Source organism: Emydura macquarii, unplaced genomic scaffold, assembly GCF_026122565.2.
Source record: "Emydura macquarii macquarii isolate MOO-44397 ecotype Brisbane River unplaced genomic scaffold, CSIRO-AGI_Emac_v2 contig_312, whole genome shotgun sequence".
Lineage (NCBI taxonomy): Eukaryota > Metazoa > Chordata > Testudines > Chelidae > Emydura > Emydura macquarii.
The window spans coordinates 3,815,452-3,828,742 of record NW_027130449.1 but is presented as its reverse complement, the minus strand read 5'-3'; the positions used below and the strand labels follow the sequence as shown (position 1 = coordinate 3,828,742).

Here is a 13,291-nt window from a genome sequence, read left to right as displayed (position 1 = left end):
TTTAAAATGACACTTTCATAACTGATTACCTGCCTTGTTTCCCTGGACAGACCCCATATCTCTATTTGTTAGAATGAGTCCTTGGACAAAATATCCCTTCCCTATCCTGATGTTATAGTGGTTTGTTTGCCTCGCTGCTGCCCTCTACACCAGAGGTGGCTGCATTTCAATAGCAAAGTGATTCTTGCTAGTGATGCAAAACACTATTAAATATGTAGAGGGCTCTAGCATACTGTGCAAAACTGATCAGAGTGCAGGCGGAGAAAAAGATGAATGTTCAGTGTTAACGTTATGTGAAATCCCGAGGAGATTTGGAACAGGAGCAGCTGAGGAGTTATAGTTTCCTTTGTTCTGTTAAAAGGAAAAAGGAAATACATCAGGAAACCAGACTGTGGAGCACAGGAAGTCTCACTTGGGCTGATAAAAGGAACTGATGTGAGGTGGGTTCAGATGCAGTTATAAGTCAATCAAGCTTGGAACAACAAGAAGAGCTATTCAGAAGAAACCAGAGCCAAACTGTGTTTCTTGCTGTAAAAACTGACCTCTTCAATTTTTTTAACCCCTTGCGTTGCTTCTTTTTATACATGTATAAAAAAAATCTACTACAAACTGGCTAAAATAGGAATCATTTCTCTTTTCAATGCAAATTAAATTGGTTTCCACTTCTCACCTTATCCCGAGACCCATATATCCCACTTGGATATCTTATTTTTGCTCATCAGTTAGCGTAACACACTGTACTTTTGGTAATTTCTCTCCTTCCCTTTGCAATTCAAAACCAGCGTTAGCAAAGAAGGGCAGTTTTTGCTCGGTGAAAAATCAGCAAATGACTAATTAAAGGATCTCCTGCCTGTTATGTTACTCTCACTGCATCTGCATGATTGACAGGTTGGGGTCACCGTATTTATATCTGATTCCTGGAGTTGCAGCTTCAAATTTGATTTGGAGATCTATAGCGCTCCTTTACGGCCCTGATCATGATGTCAGTTGGACTCCACATCATTGGCAGCAAATCAGATATTTTTTGGAAGGGCTAATTCCAGTTCCCCTCCCGTGGCAGAGTTTTAGCCCTCCTCATCTCCTGTCCCACCCCTTAGGTACCCCAGCTCTCCCTCAGTCGGGGCGGGGGTCTCCCCTCTCTCTTACCCACACAGTGCATGAGCTGGTGCCCTCAGAAGTCGAGTTTTTGGTGCTCTCTCTGTGCTCCATCGTACAAGAACAGACTCCCTGTGTGCCAGGTCACAACAGCATTTGGCCCAGCTGCCCCTCCATCTGGACAGGAGCACGGCCATGTCAAATTTCAGTGGCACTGTGGCCACACAGCCAGAGGGATACTCCAGGTGGCTCTGGCAGTACAGGACCACTGCTTGGGTGCTTGTGCCATGCCTCGTCTTTCGCCCTGGCTCCATGGCCTACTAAACTTTGAACAAGTGCAAAGACCTCGCTCAAAGGTCAAAGAACACCCTCCCCACAACCTCCTTCTAACTGGCACCACTTCTCCACATGTGTCTATGCTAGTAGATCCCAGTGCATGATCGAAGTCTGTGTATGTAAATCAGTTGGCCTAATGTTGTGCATAAAGGTTTCCACAGAACGGTGTGTTCTACTAGATTTCTGAACTGAATTGTAGGAAAAATGAAGATAGAAAGGACAGAAAAGCTTAGTATCCATGCTGGGCAATGAGCTATATCCTTATGGCACTGAAAATAAAACTCCTTTCCCCTTCCCATGTGACATGCAATTTGAAGTTTGTTCTATATCATTATAGAGATAAAGGCAGAGGCTGCACTTTTAAAAGATGACAAGGTGGATTTAGCAACCCAACTCCCATTAATTTCACTGGGAGTTGTGTGGCTTTGCAAATCTCAGCCAGAACATTGAAATGGGGAGGGGAGGCCTGAAGTTAGGTATGTAAAACCATATTCAGGCACCTAAGTAAGATCCTGATTTTCAGAGGAGCTGGGCATTCACTGAGATAAATGGGAGCTCTAGACATTCAGTCATCACCTTTGCAAACCAGGCTGCTTATTTAGGTGCATAAAAACGCACGTAGGTGCCTAAGACTCCTGATGTGACAAACAGCACACCATCCCACCTGCGTTTAGACATTTTGGCCTAGTTGAACTATGCATATTCAAATACAGTGTCTCAGGTAACTGGATATTTTATGGGCCTGATCCCATGGCTGTTTCAACATCCACACTGATTTCAACGCTAGTGGCCACTTAAGGAACAAGAGAAGAATCAGGACACCTCTCCAATAACCTCAGAGGGGGATATCCCTTCTGTTTAAGCCCTTGGGCTGCAGCTGAAGAAAAATCCTCTTGGGGTTATTAAATTCTTGCTGCTTCCATGCAAGAGGCATGTTTCTAGATTGATGTTGTTGGTGGTGCAGATGTACATCAGTAATTATGTGGCTGTGGGTAAAGAGGGGAAGAGAGAAAATAGGCTGTAGTTGCATCAACATTTTAAAGGCATTGATATTTTGAACATTGTGTGCCAGATCCTACATTACTCTTTGCCTCATGTTGTCATTCATACTTGTGCCTGAGTGAGTGTGAAACACTATTAACTCAGACTGGCAAAAATGTACTTGGACTTTGCACTCCCATTGCACTGGTGTCAATGATGACACAAGGTGCCAGGTAGCAGAGAATCAGGCCCACAGTCAAATGTTGCTTTCTGCCTATTCTGGAAATGGTTCATTTGCATGTTGCTATTCTAAGCCATATTTTCAAAAAAGCAGCTTGTATATTTGCACCCACAGTTTTGGGTAAGCAAATATTTGCACACCAGGAAACCCCTACCGCTATATTCCCTCACACATCAGGACTTCGAACGACCCAGTGTGCGCACCCAAAATTAGATCTTTGTTCATGCCAACATTATATAGCCATATCCCTACCCCCATACCATATATATACACGCACACACACAAACTATAGAGGTGATTCAGAACAACGGATCACAACAGCCCTCCACATTTTTGGGATGTTTGGATTCCGATCTAATTGTGGAACTGAATTTATAAATCAGACCCATCTCATAGAGGCAGGCACAGACCCACATGCACATGCTCACACACACAAATACTAGCACTATGCTACTGGAATGTTAGGTGTCTAACAAAACCACAAATGTCTGGAAATCTAAGGTTAAGTATCCCATGGGTCCTTTAACTCTCCAGCTCATGCATGTGAGAGATGGGACATAGGGTCTTTCATTACATGGTCACATGAGCCAGAGCAAAATGACATACATTTATTTTACAGCTGTGAGTCAACCTTCCAGAGCTCTAGAAGTACTTTACCTACTAACATTATAAGAGGAGAATTGTATCAAGATGCTCCATGACATCGAGTTGCATTGTATACATTTAAGGCCCATTCCAGCTGAGAGGACTTGAATTAAACTCAAGGGGAAGCCTTGCGTAAGGATTGCAAGAGAAGACAATAATGCATTAAATTATGGCTTCCGCCAAAACTGTCACAAACGTCAGTGTCTTTGCATCTGTCTACCTCATTAGCTTGTCATGCCATTTAAAATCTCCCCAGGAAACATAACCTTCTCCCTTACTCTTCTCTTCTTGCTTTCTGTCCCCTTAACATTATAATGAATACATTGTACACTTATTTACTGAATCTCCTCTGGGTTGCTCCATAAATGCACGTGTTGCACAGGAGGCTTCCAAGCCCTTATCTCTTCCCTCCTCTGAGCAAGAGCATCATGAAAGTTTAAATGAATAAATCAAAATAAAAGTATGAAACCTTCAAGACCTGCCTGTTGTCAAGCAAAGTGACCACTTTGTCTGAGTGAAATGCACACTCCTGCAGCCCCACTGAAACCTGCAGGGTGAAATCCCACCAGTACAAAGCCGAAGCAGCCTCCTTCCAGGCAACCCAGCCTACAGGCTGCAGCAATGGGCACAGTCCTACCACTCCTAGTGCAGGGTGGTTGGGCCAATGGCTTCCTGTCAGTCCTGATTCTACCCTTCCCCTGCCAGCCTCTGTGCTCCTGCCTCATCAGCACCGTGGGGCTGACATGGAGATCCACCTCCTTGCTGCCCAGGGGAATATCACCCTTATTGCAGTAACCTTCACCATCCCTCCCAAAGAATTATTATTGGACATGCTCAGCAGCCACTTTTCCAATCTGAATATTTTAGGTGATAATTATTTGGGGCCTGCTCCTACTCCCATTGAAGACATTGAGAAAACTTTTGTTTAAATACCTAGAGTGGAGAGTCCACCCATTTGAGGCATGATCCTGTAGTCTTAGACAAAAATCCCATTGATCAAATCGTGCACCTGGGTACAGGTGTCTTTGGAGAAATGACCAAGTAAAATAAGTTCCAGTGTTAAAATATTCCCATCTAGGAAGTAGCTACTAAGAATATTCTGTAATAACATTTAATAGGGATTTTTTGATTGTCTATTGAAAGTCTACAATGCAATTCAAGCAGATGTTTCACCTGACTAAGTATTGCAGGACTGGGGGTTTCGGAATACATGTCTTGCAAATGTCATTTATTTGAAGTCACAAGTGTTTTTAATAATAACACAGAAAGACATCCTGAGTGATGAGTGCATGTGTGTCAGCTATTTTCTACACCTGCTAATTAACGCTTTTGCACTTGGAGTCAGTGTCTTCTTGGCAGAAAAGGATGCATTGAAATGGCTAAAACCAGGGATTTTTAAAATGGCCAAACAGATTTATAAACCAAGTTTCTCAAAAAGAAACTTTTTGGTCTGACACTCTGTGGGCCAGGTTTCAGGGTGAGAACAAAACGCCTCCAGTTTACAAGTGGCAAGAAACAGTGATTGTAACAAAAACCTCACCACACCATTGGCTTCAGTAACCCAACAAGCAAGCCACACATGTTTATAGGGGAGAGAAAGAGGTGGGTGAATACCATTGCCAGTTTGCGTGATGTGGACTTTTCTCTGTATGCCCTTTAAATGGTCTAAGTCTTTCCTACGTCTGCGACATTGTGGCAAATTGAGTTTTTGCAGAAGTGGAGCGACAGTTACACAAATATGCTTTTTAGTAACAACAGGCCTTTGCCAGGTGCACGTACACCCCCGCGCATGACAGAAAAGCACACTTATGTCTTGTCTATACACTAACTAAAAGTGAAACAGCTACTTTGGTTTTAATTCACACCTTTAGTTATTTTAGTGGAAGTCAGTGTGTGACACATTTCAGAATAAGAGTGCTGCTATTTTAATTTAATGTAAGGTGATAAAAAACAACCTGTGTTAAATTAAAATCGGACACTCTGAATCCAAAATAAGACTGTGCACACAAAAAGTTGTATTGAAATAACTAAAGGGGCATGAATTAAAACTCATTCACTTATTTGGAACCAGTTGGAGAGTACACCAAATCCTTTTTCTCCTAGCCATCTCCTGCCATTGCTATTTACAGAACATGAACACAACTGAAGTCAATTAAGATAAAAGATTTACACTGTTTCATCTTCTGGCATGTCTGACTGCCTTCTCAGTACAAGACAAGTTATTCTGGATATCATCTTTCAGACCAACCGCTCCAAAAGCCTTCCCAGAGTTAAATACTAATAGGATTCCCTGGAGAATGTGGTATAAAGTGTGGTTTCCATCCCCTAATAATTAATTGGGTTTTTGAAGAGACGATAATTTTTAAAGAACTCCTCATCTCCTCCCTCCCCCCACACATACATTATTAAAGCCATGGGGCCAGATGCAGGTCAGTAGGTGAGGGGCAAGGTGATTGGAAGTTCTCTGGCTTGCACTGAGCTGGTCCTGCTGATGTTCTGAGCCTGACATTCCCTGTATGCTATGCTAGAACAGCCTAAGCAAGCCACACCCTCTCCAGTGCCTTTCACCTAAGAGAAGACAGGCAGGTGCCCAACTCCTTCCTCTTGGAATTGAAATTAAGCCAGTCACTCGGGGACAGGCTTCTCTCCCCACCTGCAAGGGGCTGCAGGGAGCCAGCTGTCAATGCAAGGGTGCTAATGGACAAACTTTCAACCAAAAATCCTAAAGCACTTTATCAAAGAGGGTAAGTGTTCTCCCCACTTTACAGACTGGGTAAATGAGGCACAAGAAGACAGTCAGGCAGAATGACTGGAGGCAGAAATCTTGAATCCTGTTAGGTTAAACAACAGGGTATTGCTGGTTTGGGATTGGAAGGAAACAGGTCACCGGCTATAAGAGAAGGCCCTGAGGTGAGGGTGGATGGGCCAGTGGTAAGGACTTGGGAGACTTGGCTGCAAGTGCCTGTCCTGCTGCAGATTCCTAGGGTGACTTGAGCAAGTCCACCTGTGTCTCAGTACCACCGCTGGAAAGGGGGAATAAAAACAACAACTTCTCTGTCTGGCAGGGATGTCATGAGGTGCTCAGGTACTTAGGGGATGGGAACCACATAAATATCTTCCATAGATAGATTGACTGGAGCTGTCCTCTGCGGAATTGAAGGAAAAATAATTGGACTATTCCGGCCACATCTTCAGTGTTTATGACTTTCAGTCCCGTCCCCCCCCCCTCCCCTTTACATCCCTCCCTGCTTCCTTTCTCTTCCCTTTCCTCTCTGGCTCCCTTCTTTCCTTGCTGTAGGTGACTCTCCCAAACTTTGCACTTGTTCCAATCTGCAATCTAATGGAGAAGTTTCAGTTCCTGCCAGTTTGCAGCTTCTTTCTCCCCAGGTCAGCAAAAATTCAGACCTCAGAGATCAACACCCCACCCATGCGATAGGCATCTTTCGAAATCCTCCAACCCAAACACACCCACAGCTTCAAGTCTGGCCTCTTGCAGCTGCTTCTGCGCTACAGAGCGAAAAAAAAAAACCAACCCAACAACGCTCAGAGAGGATCACAAACTCGCACCAGGTCCCTTTTGCAGCAGAGCTATGGGGGTGAGGTTGCAACTCTGCTGGTTAGCTGCAATGTGTGGACCAGATCCTAACGCACAAGGGAGTAAGGGCTGAGCGATCGGGCAGATGAGAAAAAGGCTTCCGGAGCATATTGCAAAGGCTACTGCTTAGTAAAGTACGTGGCGATCTGGTGGTGGTCTCTGCGCCACGGGAGGGGAAGCTCTTTGGGTGCAGCTTCTGTGACACCCACCCTCGGAAACAATGGCCAGGGCAATAGACAGGCGAGCCGGCCACCTTCGCACCTCTGCATTTCAGCTCGACGTGGCCACAGAAAGGGAAATCAGAGCCTGCTGACATCTGACCGTCCGGGGCGAGCCTGGGGGCAGCTCCCCTGCTTCAGCCAAAGGCACGTTCATGGTGCGCTGAAAATAAGACGCGCTTTCCTCCCCCCCGCCCCCCGGCTTGGCAAATACCAGGGTCAGCTCGCCAGGGCGCGACCCCCGGGGGCGTTGTCTCCCTTCGGGAGCCGGCCGGGGCGGAGGAAAGGGGAAGCTGTCATTGCTGCTGGCGGCGCAAGGGTGACTGGCTCCTAAAAGGCTAACGCCAGGCGTGGCCGGCAGGGACTGAGATCTCCTGGGTCTGCATCGCCCAGCCGCATTGCCAGCCAGCGGGCTCCCCATCCGGCCTCCTCCCGCACGCTACATACAAGGGCTTGTTCCTGCAGGGATCTTAACACACCCCCCCCAACACACACACACACACACACACACACCCGGGGGCAGCCCTCATTTCCCAGCTGGGGAAAATACCCCGAAATAAAGGGAGAGAAAACCAGAGACAGACAGACAGATTGCCGCCTCCAGGCATTGACACACACACACACACACACAGACTGCCGCCTCCAGGCATTGACACACACACACACACACACACGCTGCCGCCTCCGTGAGTTGCCCAGCCGAGCGCGGTGCGGCCCGGGGAACACACGCTGCCCTCTGGCCAGCTCGGCCCTGCACCCGCGCCAGGACCGGGAAGAAAAGGAAAGGGTGAAAGCGGGGTGGGCGCTGAAACCGGCCACTCTTCCTGGGATCAGAGCTTGAACGAGACCCAACTTCCTCCCTGCCCCAAACACACACGTCTCCAACACGCAGGGCCCCCCCCCCGCTCGCTTTAGGGCTGGGGTGGGAACTGTCTCCTCCCCACAACGGCCCCCTCTGACCCCCCCAGCCCCCACATGCCTCTTACTTTAATAGTTCCGTCCATCTAAAATAATCTCCAGCCGAGTCCAGCAATATTCCACACATTGACCCGGTTTAGCCTGGGACCGCAGACCTCCGAAGTGCTTCTCCTCCTTTCTTCCCCCCTTCCACTGATTTCACTTTTCCTTCCCTTCGCTCGCTCGCTTCTCTTACTTCGGGTTGTTGCGGTAGAGCGAAAAAGAGACAGTTAACCGGATGAAACTTTTTTTTCTGCTAATTTTGGGAAGTGAAGTCACTTGCGGAGGAAACATTCTGTCTCTCCACTGGTCCTGCCTTCTTGATGAAAATACAGATGCGTTTCACATCCAGGATATTTGCTCCCTTGAGATAAGAGCGGGGCAGAACAATAGCTGGTTCTTTGGGTTAGCTCTTGTGAGTTGCCGGGACGGCCAGCCCAGCGGAGATCTCCTTCGCCGTCCCCTACACGATCAGCAACGTGCGTCCTCCTAAAGTTTAGTTTAACAAGCGCTTTGTAACTTTTTTTTTTTGGCTGGAGCAATGTAGCTTGAGTCACTGAATTTCCATCTCTTCCCACAGATTTTTGTATTAATGCTTTTTCCAGGCACAGGCAAAATTAAAAGGGGGGAGGGGGGGTGAGGAACCGTAAATATAATTCCGTCTGGGCACACAGGAAAAGATTAACAATTTAAACGGGCTTTTTAGAATATGCTCCTGTCTGCCTCCTGCAATCCTTACTCAGGCAAGGATCCCAGCGAGTCTGGCTTGAGTGGGGAATGCTAGATTAGGTGCCAGCTACTGCCAGAAAACAGCGGTGAGTATAATTCAGAGCAGGCAACTAAATTAAAGTTAAGCATGTCAAGTGCTTTCTTACATTCTGATACATTGAACTGACTTTCCAGGCAAGGGAACTAGAGGTTCCCTGTACTTTTGAAAGGAACATTATTTTTAGAAAACCTTTTTTTGCGTTGCTTTCTCGCCCCTTAAAAAAAAAAAAAAAGTCCTGTGAAAGGTTCCAGTCTGTCGAAGTACACTGTGCTTTTTTGGGGTGGGGTGGGGGAATGAAAACCAAACACAGTGCATTAGAACGGGGTGGGTTCAATATTGATATTTTTAAAGCCATTTCATTTCCCCCGCACCAGTATTAAAATATGACACATTTATTGAACCTCAGGGTCTGATCCAAAGCCGCATGGAGTCAAAGGAGAATGTCCGTTTCAGTACAATAGGCTTTGGATCAGGACTCCAGTCTGTTTGTCTACCACCTCAGGCAAAAAGCCACTGATCACCGGTTTACAAACTGGAAAGTGACAAATATAATAACAGCAACAAAATGCCACATAATAGCAAAAAAATCCTCGAAAATCCCCCTCCCCTTAGCTCCCGGATGCTGTGGCAAATCTGAAGCAACCCTCATGGGGGGGGGGGGGGGACACGACTGACGACACCTTCCTAAATCCTTCTTCTAGAGCTAAAAAATAGATGGCAACAGATAGAGCATTTCATTCTAGCTAGAGAGATCCTAAAGAAAAGGCCATGTATTTCATCTTCTGAGTAGTAGATTAAAAACAAACAACGCCCCCCCCCCCCAAAAAAAAAAAATACCCAAAAGAACCAAACCAAACCAAAAAAGCTTTTGAAAAGTTCTCAAAACAATCAAGGTAAAGGAGATAAAACAAACACCCCCCCTAGCCCCCCAACAAATAAAAACATCTAGCAACAGGACACACCATGCAACATGTTCGGCATCTTTTTATTTCCCACTTCTGCAATGCAAACTACTGTAGCCCAAGGCAAATCCAAAAGGTAAAGAGAAGTAATTCAGGGAGATCGGAGCCAAGAAATAAATGTCAAGGTAGGACATTCGTGTGAGTCCTTTCAACATCAGATTCCCTTTATGGAGTTGGTTACCTTATCCAGTGCAGTTGTGTCCAGTCTTTTGCTTTCCCCCTGATTTTTAATCCAAACAAGGGAAAAAATCACAACTCTATCCACATTAATGTGCCCCCCCCAAAATAAAAAAATAATAGCAGTGTTTCTAGTAAGCGGCAGCTTATTGCTACTTTATTTCTCCAAGAGAAAGCTGCAGACCCCTCTTGCCCCTCCCTCTAACCCCCTGCGAAATTAGCCTAATGAATTCAGCTACAATTTTCAGTTCCGAGGCAGACAGGGGGACTGAACGTGACCAGACCTGGAGCTTTTGCTGTTTGCTAGCGACTGCGGCCGTCTCCAGCAAGGAGGGGAAAGGGGGGGGGGGGAATCGGTTGGAGAGGGGACCGACCCACCGCCTTCCCTTTCCCCTCCTACCCCCTCCTGTCTGCTTTACAATCCAGGGGTCTGCAGTGGTGTCCCCTGAGAGCTGCACATCTGGATACTGCTAGAGAGGTCAGGTCCCCCTGTGCCTAGGGCCACAAGAACTGGAGTTCAATTAAAAGAAATCATGGTTAACCCTTTGCTTCCCTCAACCTTTTTTCCTTCCATTTTTCTCTCTCCCCCCCACCCCCAAATAAAGCACCAAAATCTCTCTTCTCCACTTCCCCTTCAGTAGCACCACATGGGAGCTGCTCGCTCCAGAAAAGGAAGAGGTTAAAAAGAAGAATCCTTCCAAAACCCAAATTATTTCCTTTCTGGGCAACGTTAATATCAACCTCCAAACAATAACGGTATCAGACAGAGAGAGTTTATACCCCCTAAAAGAGAGAAGGAAGCTAGAAAGAGCCAAACACTTAAGGAAAAAGCCTTTTTGGTCTTTAAACTGAAATATTGACTCTTCACTTTGATGGGCTAAAGGCTGGGGAGAGAGAATGATTCTGAAGAACTTCAGTATAAATCATCTGAAATTTTAAAAATGTACTAAAAACAATTTGAAAATTACAAACACTTATTCCTGGTCAGAGCACCATCTCCGAGATGACAAGATATGGAGAATAAACGTACGCACACTTTACAAATCCTTTTGGATCCCAGTTTCTCCACAAATATCCCCCCCCCTCCCCCAGATGTTTTTGGTTCCCAGTTCCTCTGTATTTAGTTGCAAAAAGCTGAAATATGATACCACAGCGATTTCCTTAGAAGTCACTTAAAGAAAATGAGTCAAATTGAAGCATATTTGGGTTGCTTGATAGATTGGATCTATCATTTATACATAGTGATTTGTCATCCCCTCTACCGCCCCTCCCCTTACCCTTGTATTTAGTCTGAAGAAAAAAAAAAAGTGTTGTGAAAATCCCAAGAAAAAATAAGTGAATTTGTAAAACATTAAGACAGACAAGCTGAACACACACTATTATTTTTTCCATAATAATGTAACAAAAGAAGCTTTGCTTCTATCTTTCTCTAATCCTCCCCAAAGTATCTCAAACTTTTGAAAAAAGGCTGGGATATTCATAAATGTGGTTTGCCAGATCCTGAATCATACCAGCTGATGTGCACTGACAGATTTAACAGTTTGATAAAATCAATACAAGGAGAAAGAAATCCCAAATAAATAAATAAAATAACCAACTAAGGATGTGATATTCTTAACGTTTCATGTTTTAATGCTCAGAGAAGTGCAAAAGTTATTTCAGAATGAAATGGGTGTGTACAATTCTGATAAATGTGTGTAACTTTTAATCTGATACTTTTGGGTACATAATTATGGAGAGAAAATAATTATGATTTATTTAATGAGGTTACTGACCACTGGGAAATTATTTCATCTTGGCACCTACAATAGTTTTTACCGTAACAGATTTCAAATATTTGCACTGAGACAGGTTGGTGGCAACCATTTGCTCGCTCACTCTTTTTTATACACTTATGAATGAAAGGGAATCCTGGTCTAAAATATTGAGTTTAACGTTGCTCATAAGCCCCTGGTATTTTTTTTCCTTTATCCTTTAATTTTATCACACCGAGTTCAGCCTCACATGTAAGGAGATGGATCTTCATCCCTTGGTGTAAACCTACTGAAATCAATGCGGATACATCAGGCTGGAATGTGACCCATGATATTTAGCTTAAAACATCCAGCATCAAAGGAGTTAAGGCTACGTTGTCGTTCAATGCCACTCTTTCGCATGAGGAGGTGCCCCCAAATGTGGGTGTTTTGTCTTAGATTCATGCAAAAATATTTTGGCCACAACTTTCAACTTCTTTTAAATCGACTCTTTTCTACAAAGGTGAAATCACTAGTGCATATTTGGGCCTGAGGTTTAAACACGTTTTAGGATATTCACTTTCATGAAACTATCTTGTTCCCTTTGGTAACCAGACAGTATCACCTTGTGTTTTGGTTAATAAGGTAATATTTTGAGCTCATTCATCATTTTGTAGCAAATGAAATAAATGAATAAATAGGTTACCCACTAGTCAGCCAGCCCCTTTAGACTCTTACTAGAAAGTGGCTGATTTCCCATAAATTGTGTTAAAAGTTCCTCTTTTTAAAAAAAAATCCTAGAGCTGCATTAGCAGAAATGGGGCTGGGAAGAAAAAGATATGTAGGAGGCGGGGGGAATCCTGCTGCAGCCCTAACTAGCTTAAAAGTTCCCATCGGCTTCAATGGGAGTTTCAGGGTTGGGGTGCGATGTGGCACTAACTTCACTGCAGGAGTGTTTTTAACATCTGCAGAGCAAAGAAGGAAATCCCAGCCCAGGGCCCGATCCCTAGGCAAGGCTCCAGTTCAAACCCAGGGGCCAAAATTCTGCTCTCAGCTACAGTGGTCGAATCTGACTACATTGGAGTTCCTCCAGATTTCCACCCACGTTATAGAGCACTGTAATACGGGATCGGGTCCCAGGAACCACATCTCTTGCTGAATACGATTGTTTTGATAGTACGAGTTCCAAAAAGGTGTGTGATGCTAATAAACCCTTAAATAAAATCGAGTGTCTTGGAAATTGTTTGAAGACGATACCGGTACCTTTGAAGTTGTAACACAATTATGCAGAAAGATGGTTAAGTTAAACTGTCTTGGATAGTTTTATTTGAGATCCATATCCCAATAATTCAGTCCCCCTTCCTTGTCCCCCCCCCCCCCCCCAAAAAAAAAAAAAAAAAAAAAAAACCAAGCCACCTCACAATTATTGAAAAGTTAAGCACGAAAAAACAAAAATACTGAAGGCCAAAAACACAGACTGCAGTGCACCAGCTCCAAAACTCTGGCCTCTCGCTTGAGGCCATAATTAATTTGAGATTTATTTTTATTGGAGAACCCAGTCTCGTCTGACCTTAGCCAAACA

The 13,291-nt window shown here is 44.8% G+C and overlaps 1 protein-coding gene across 4 annotated transcripts in view; it reads right to left on the bottom strand.

Annotated features, from left to right (window-relative positions):
- The window catches only part of FLI1 (Fli-1 proto-oncogene, ETS transcription factor), a 115,763-nt gene that overhangs the window by 80,087 nt on the left and 22,385 nt on the right, over positions 1-13,291 (bottom strand). Inside the window, exon 1 of one of the 4 annotated variants that reach the window (XM_067563710.1) lies at positions 8,098-8,586. The exons of the other annotated variants lie outside the window; for them this stretch is intronic. Coding sequence (XP_067419811.1) covers positions 8,098-8,115 — 18 coding nt within the window. The 5' untranslated portion in view covers positions 8,116-8,586. Of the gene's footprint in view, positions 1-8,097; positions 8,587-13,291 lie in introns of those variants that run through there. 4 annotated transcript variants of the gene reach the window in all.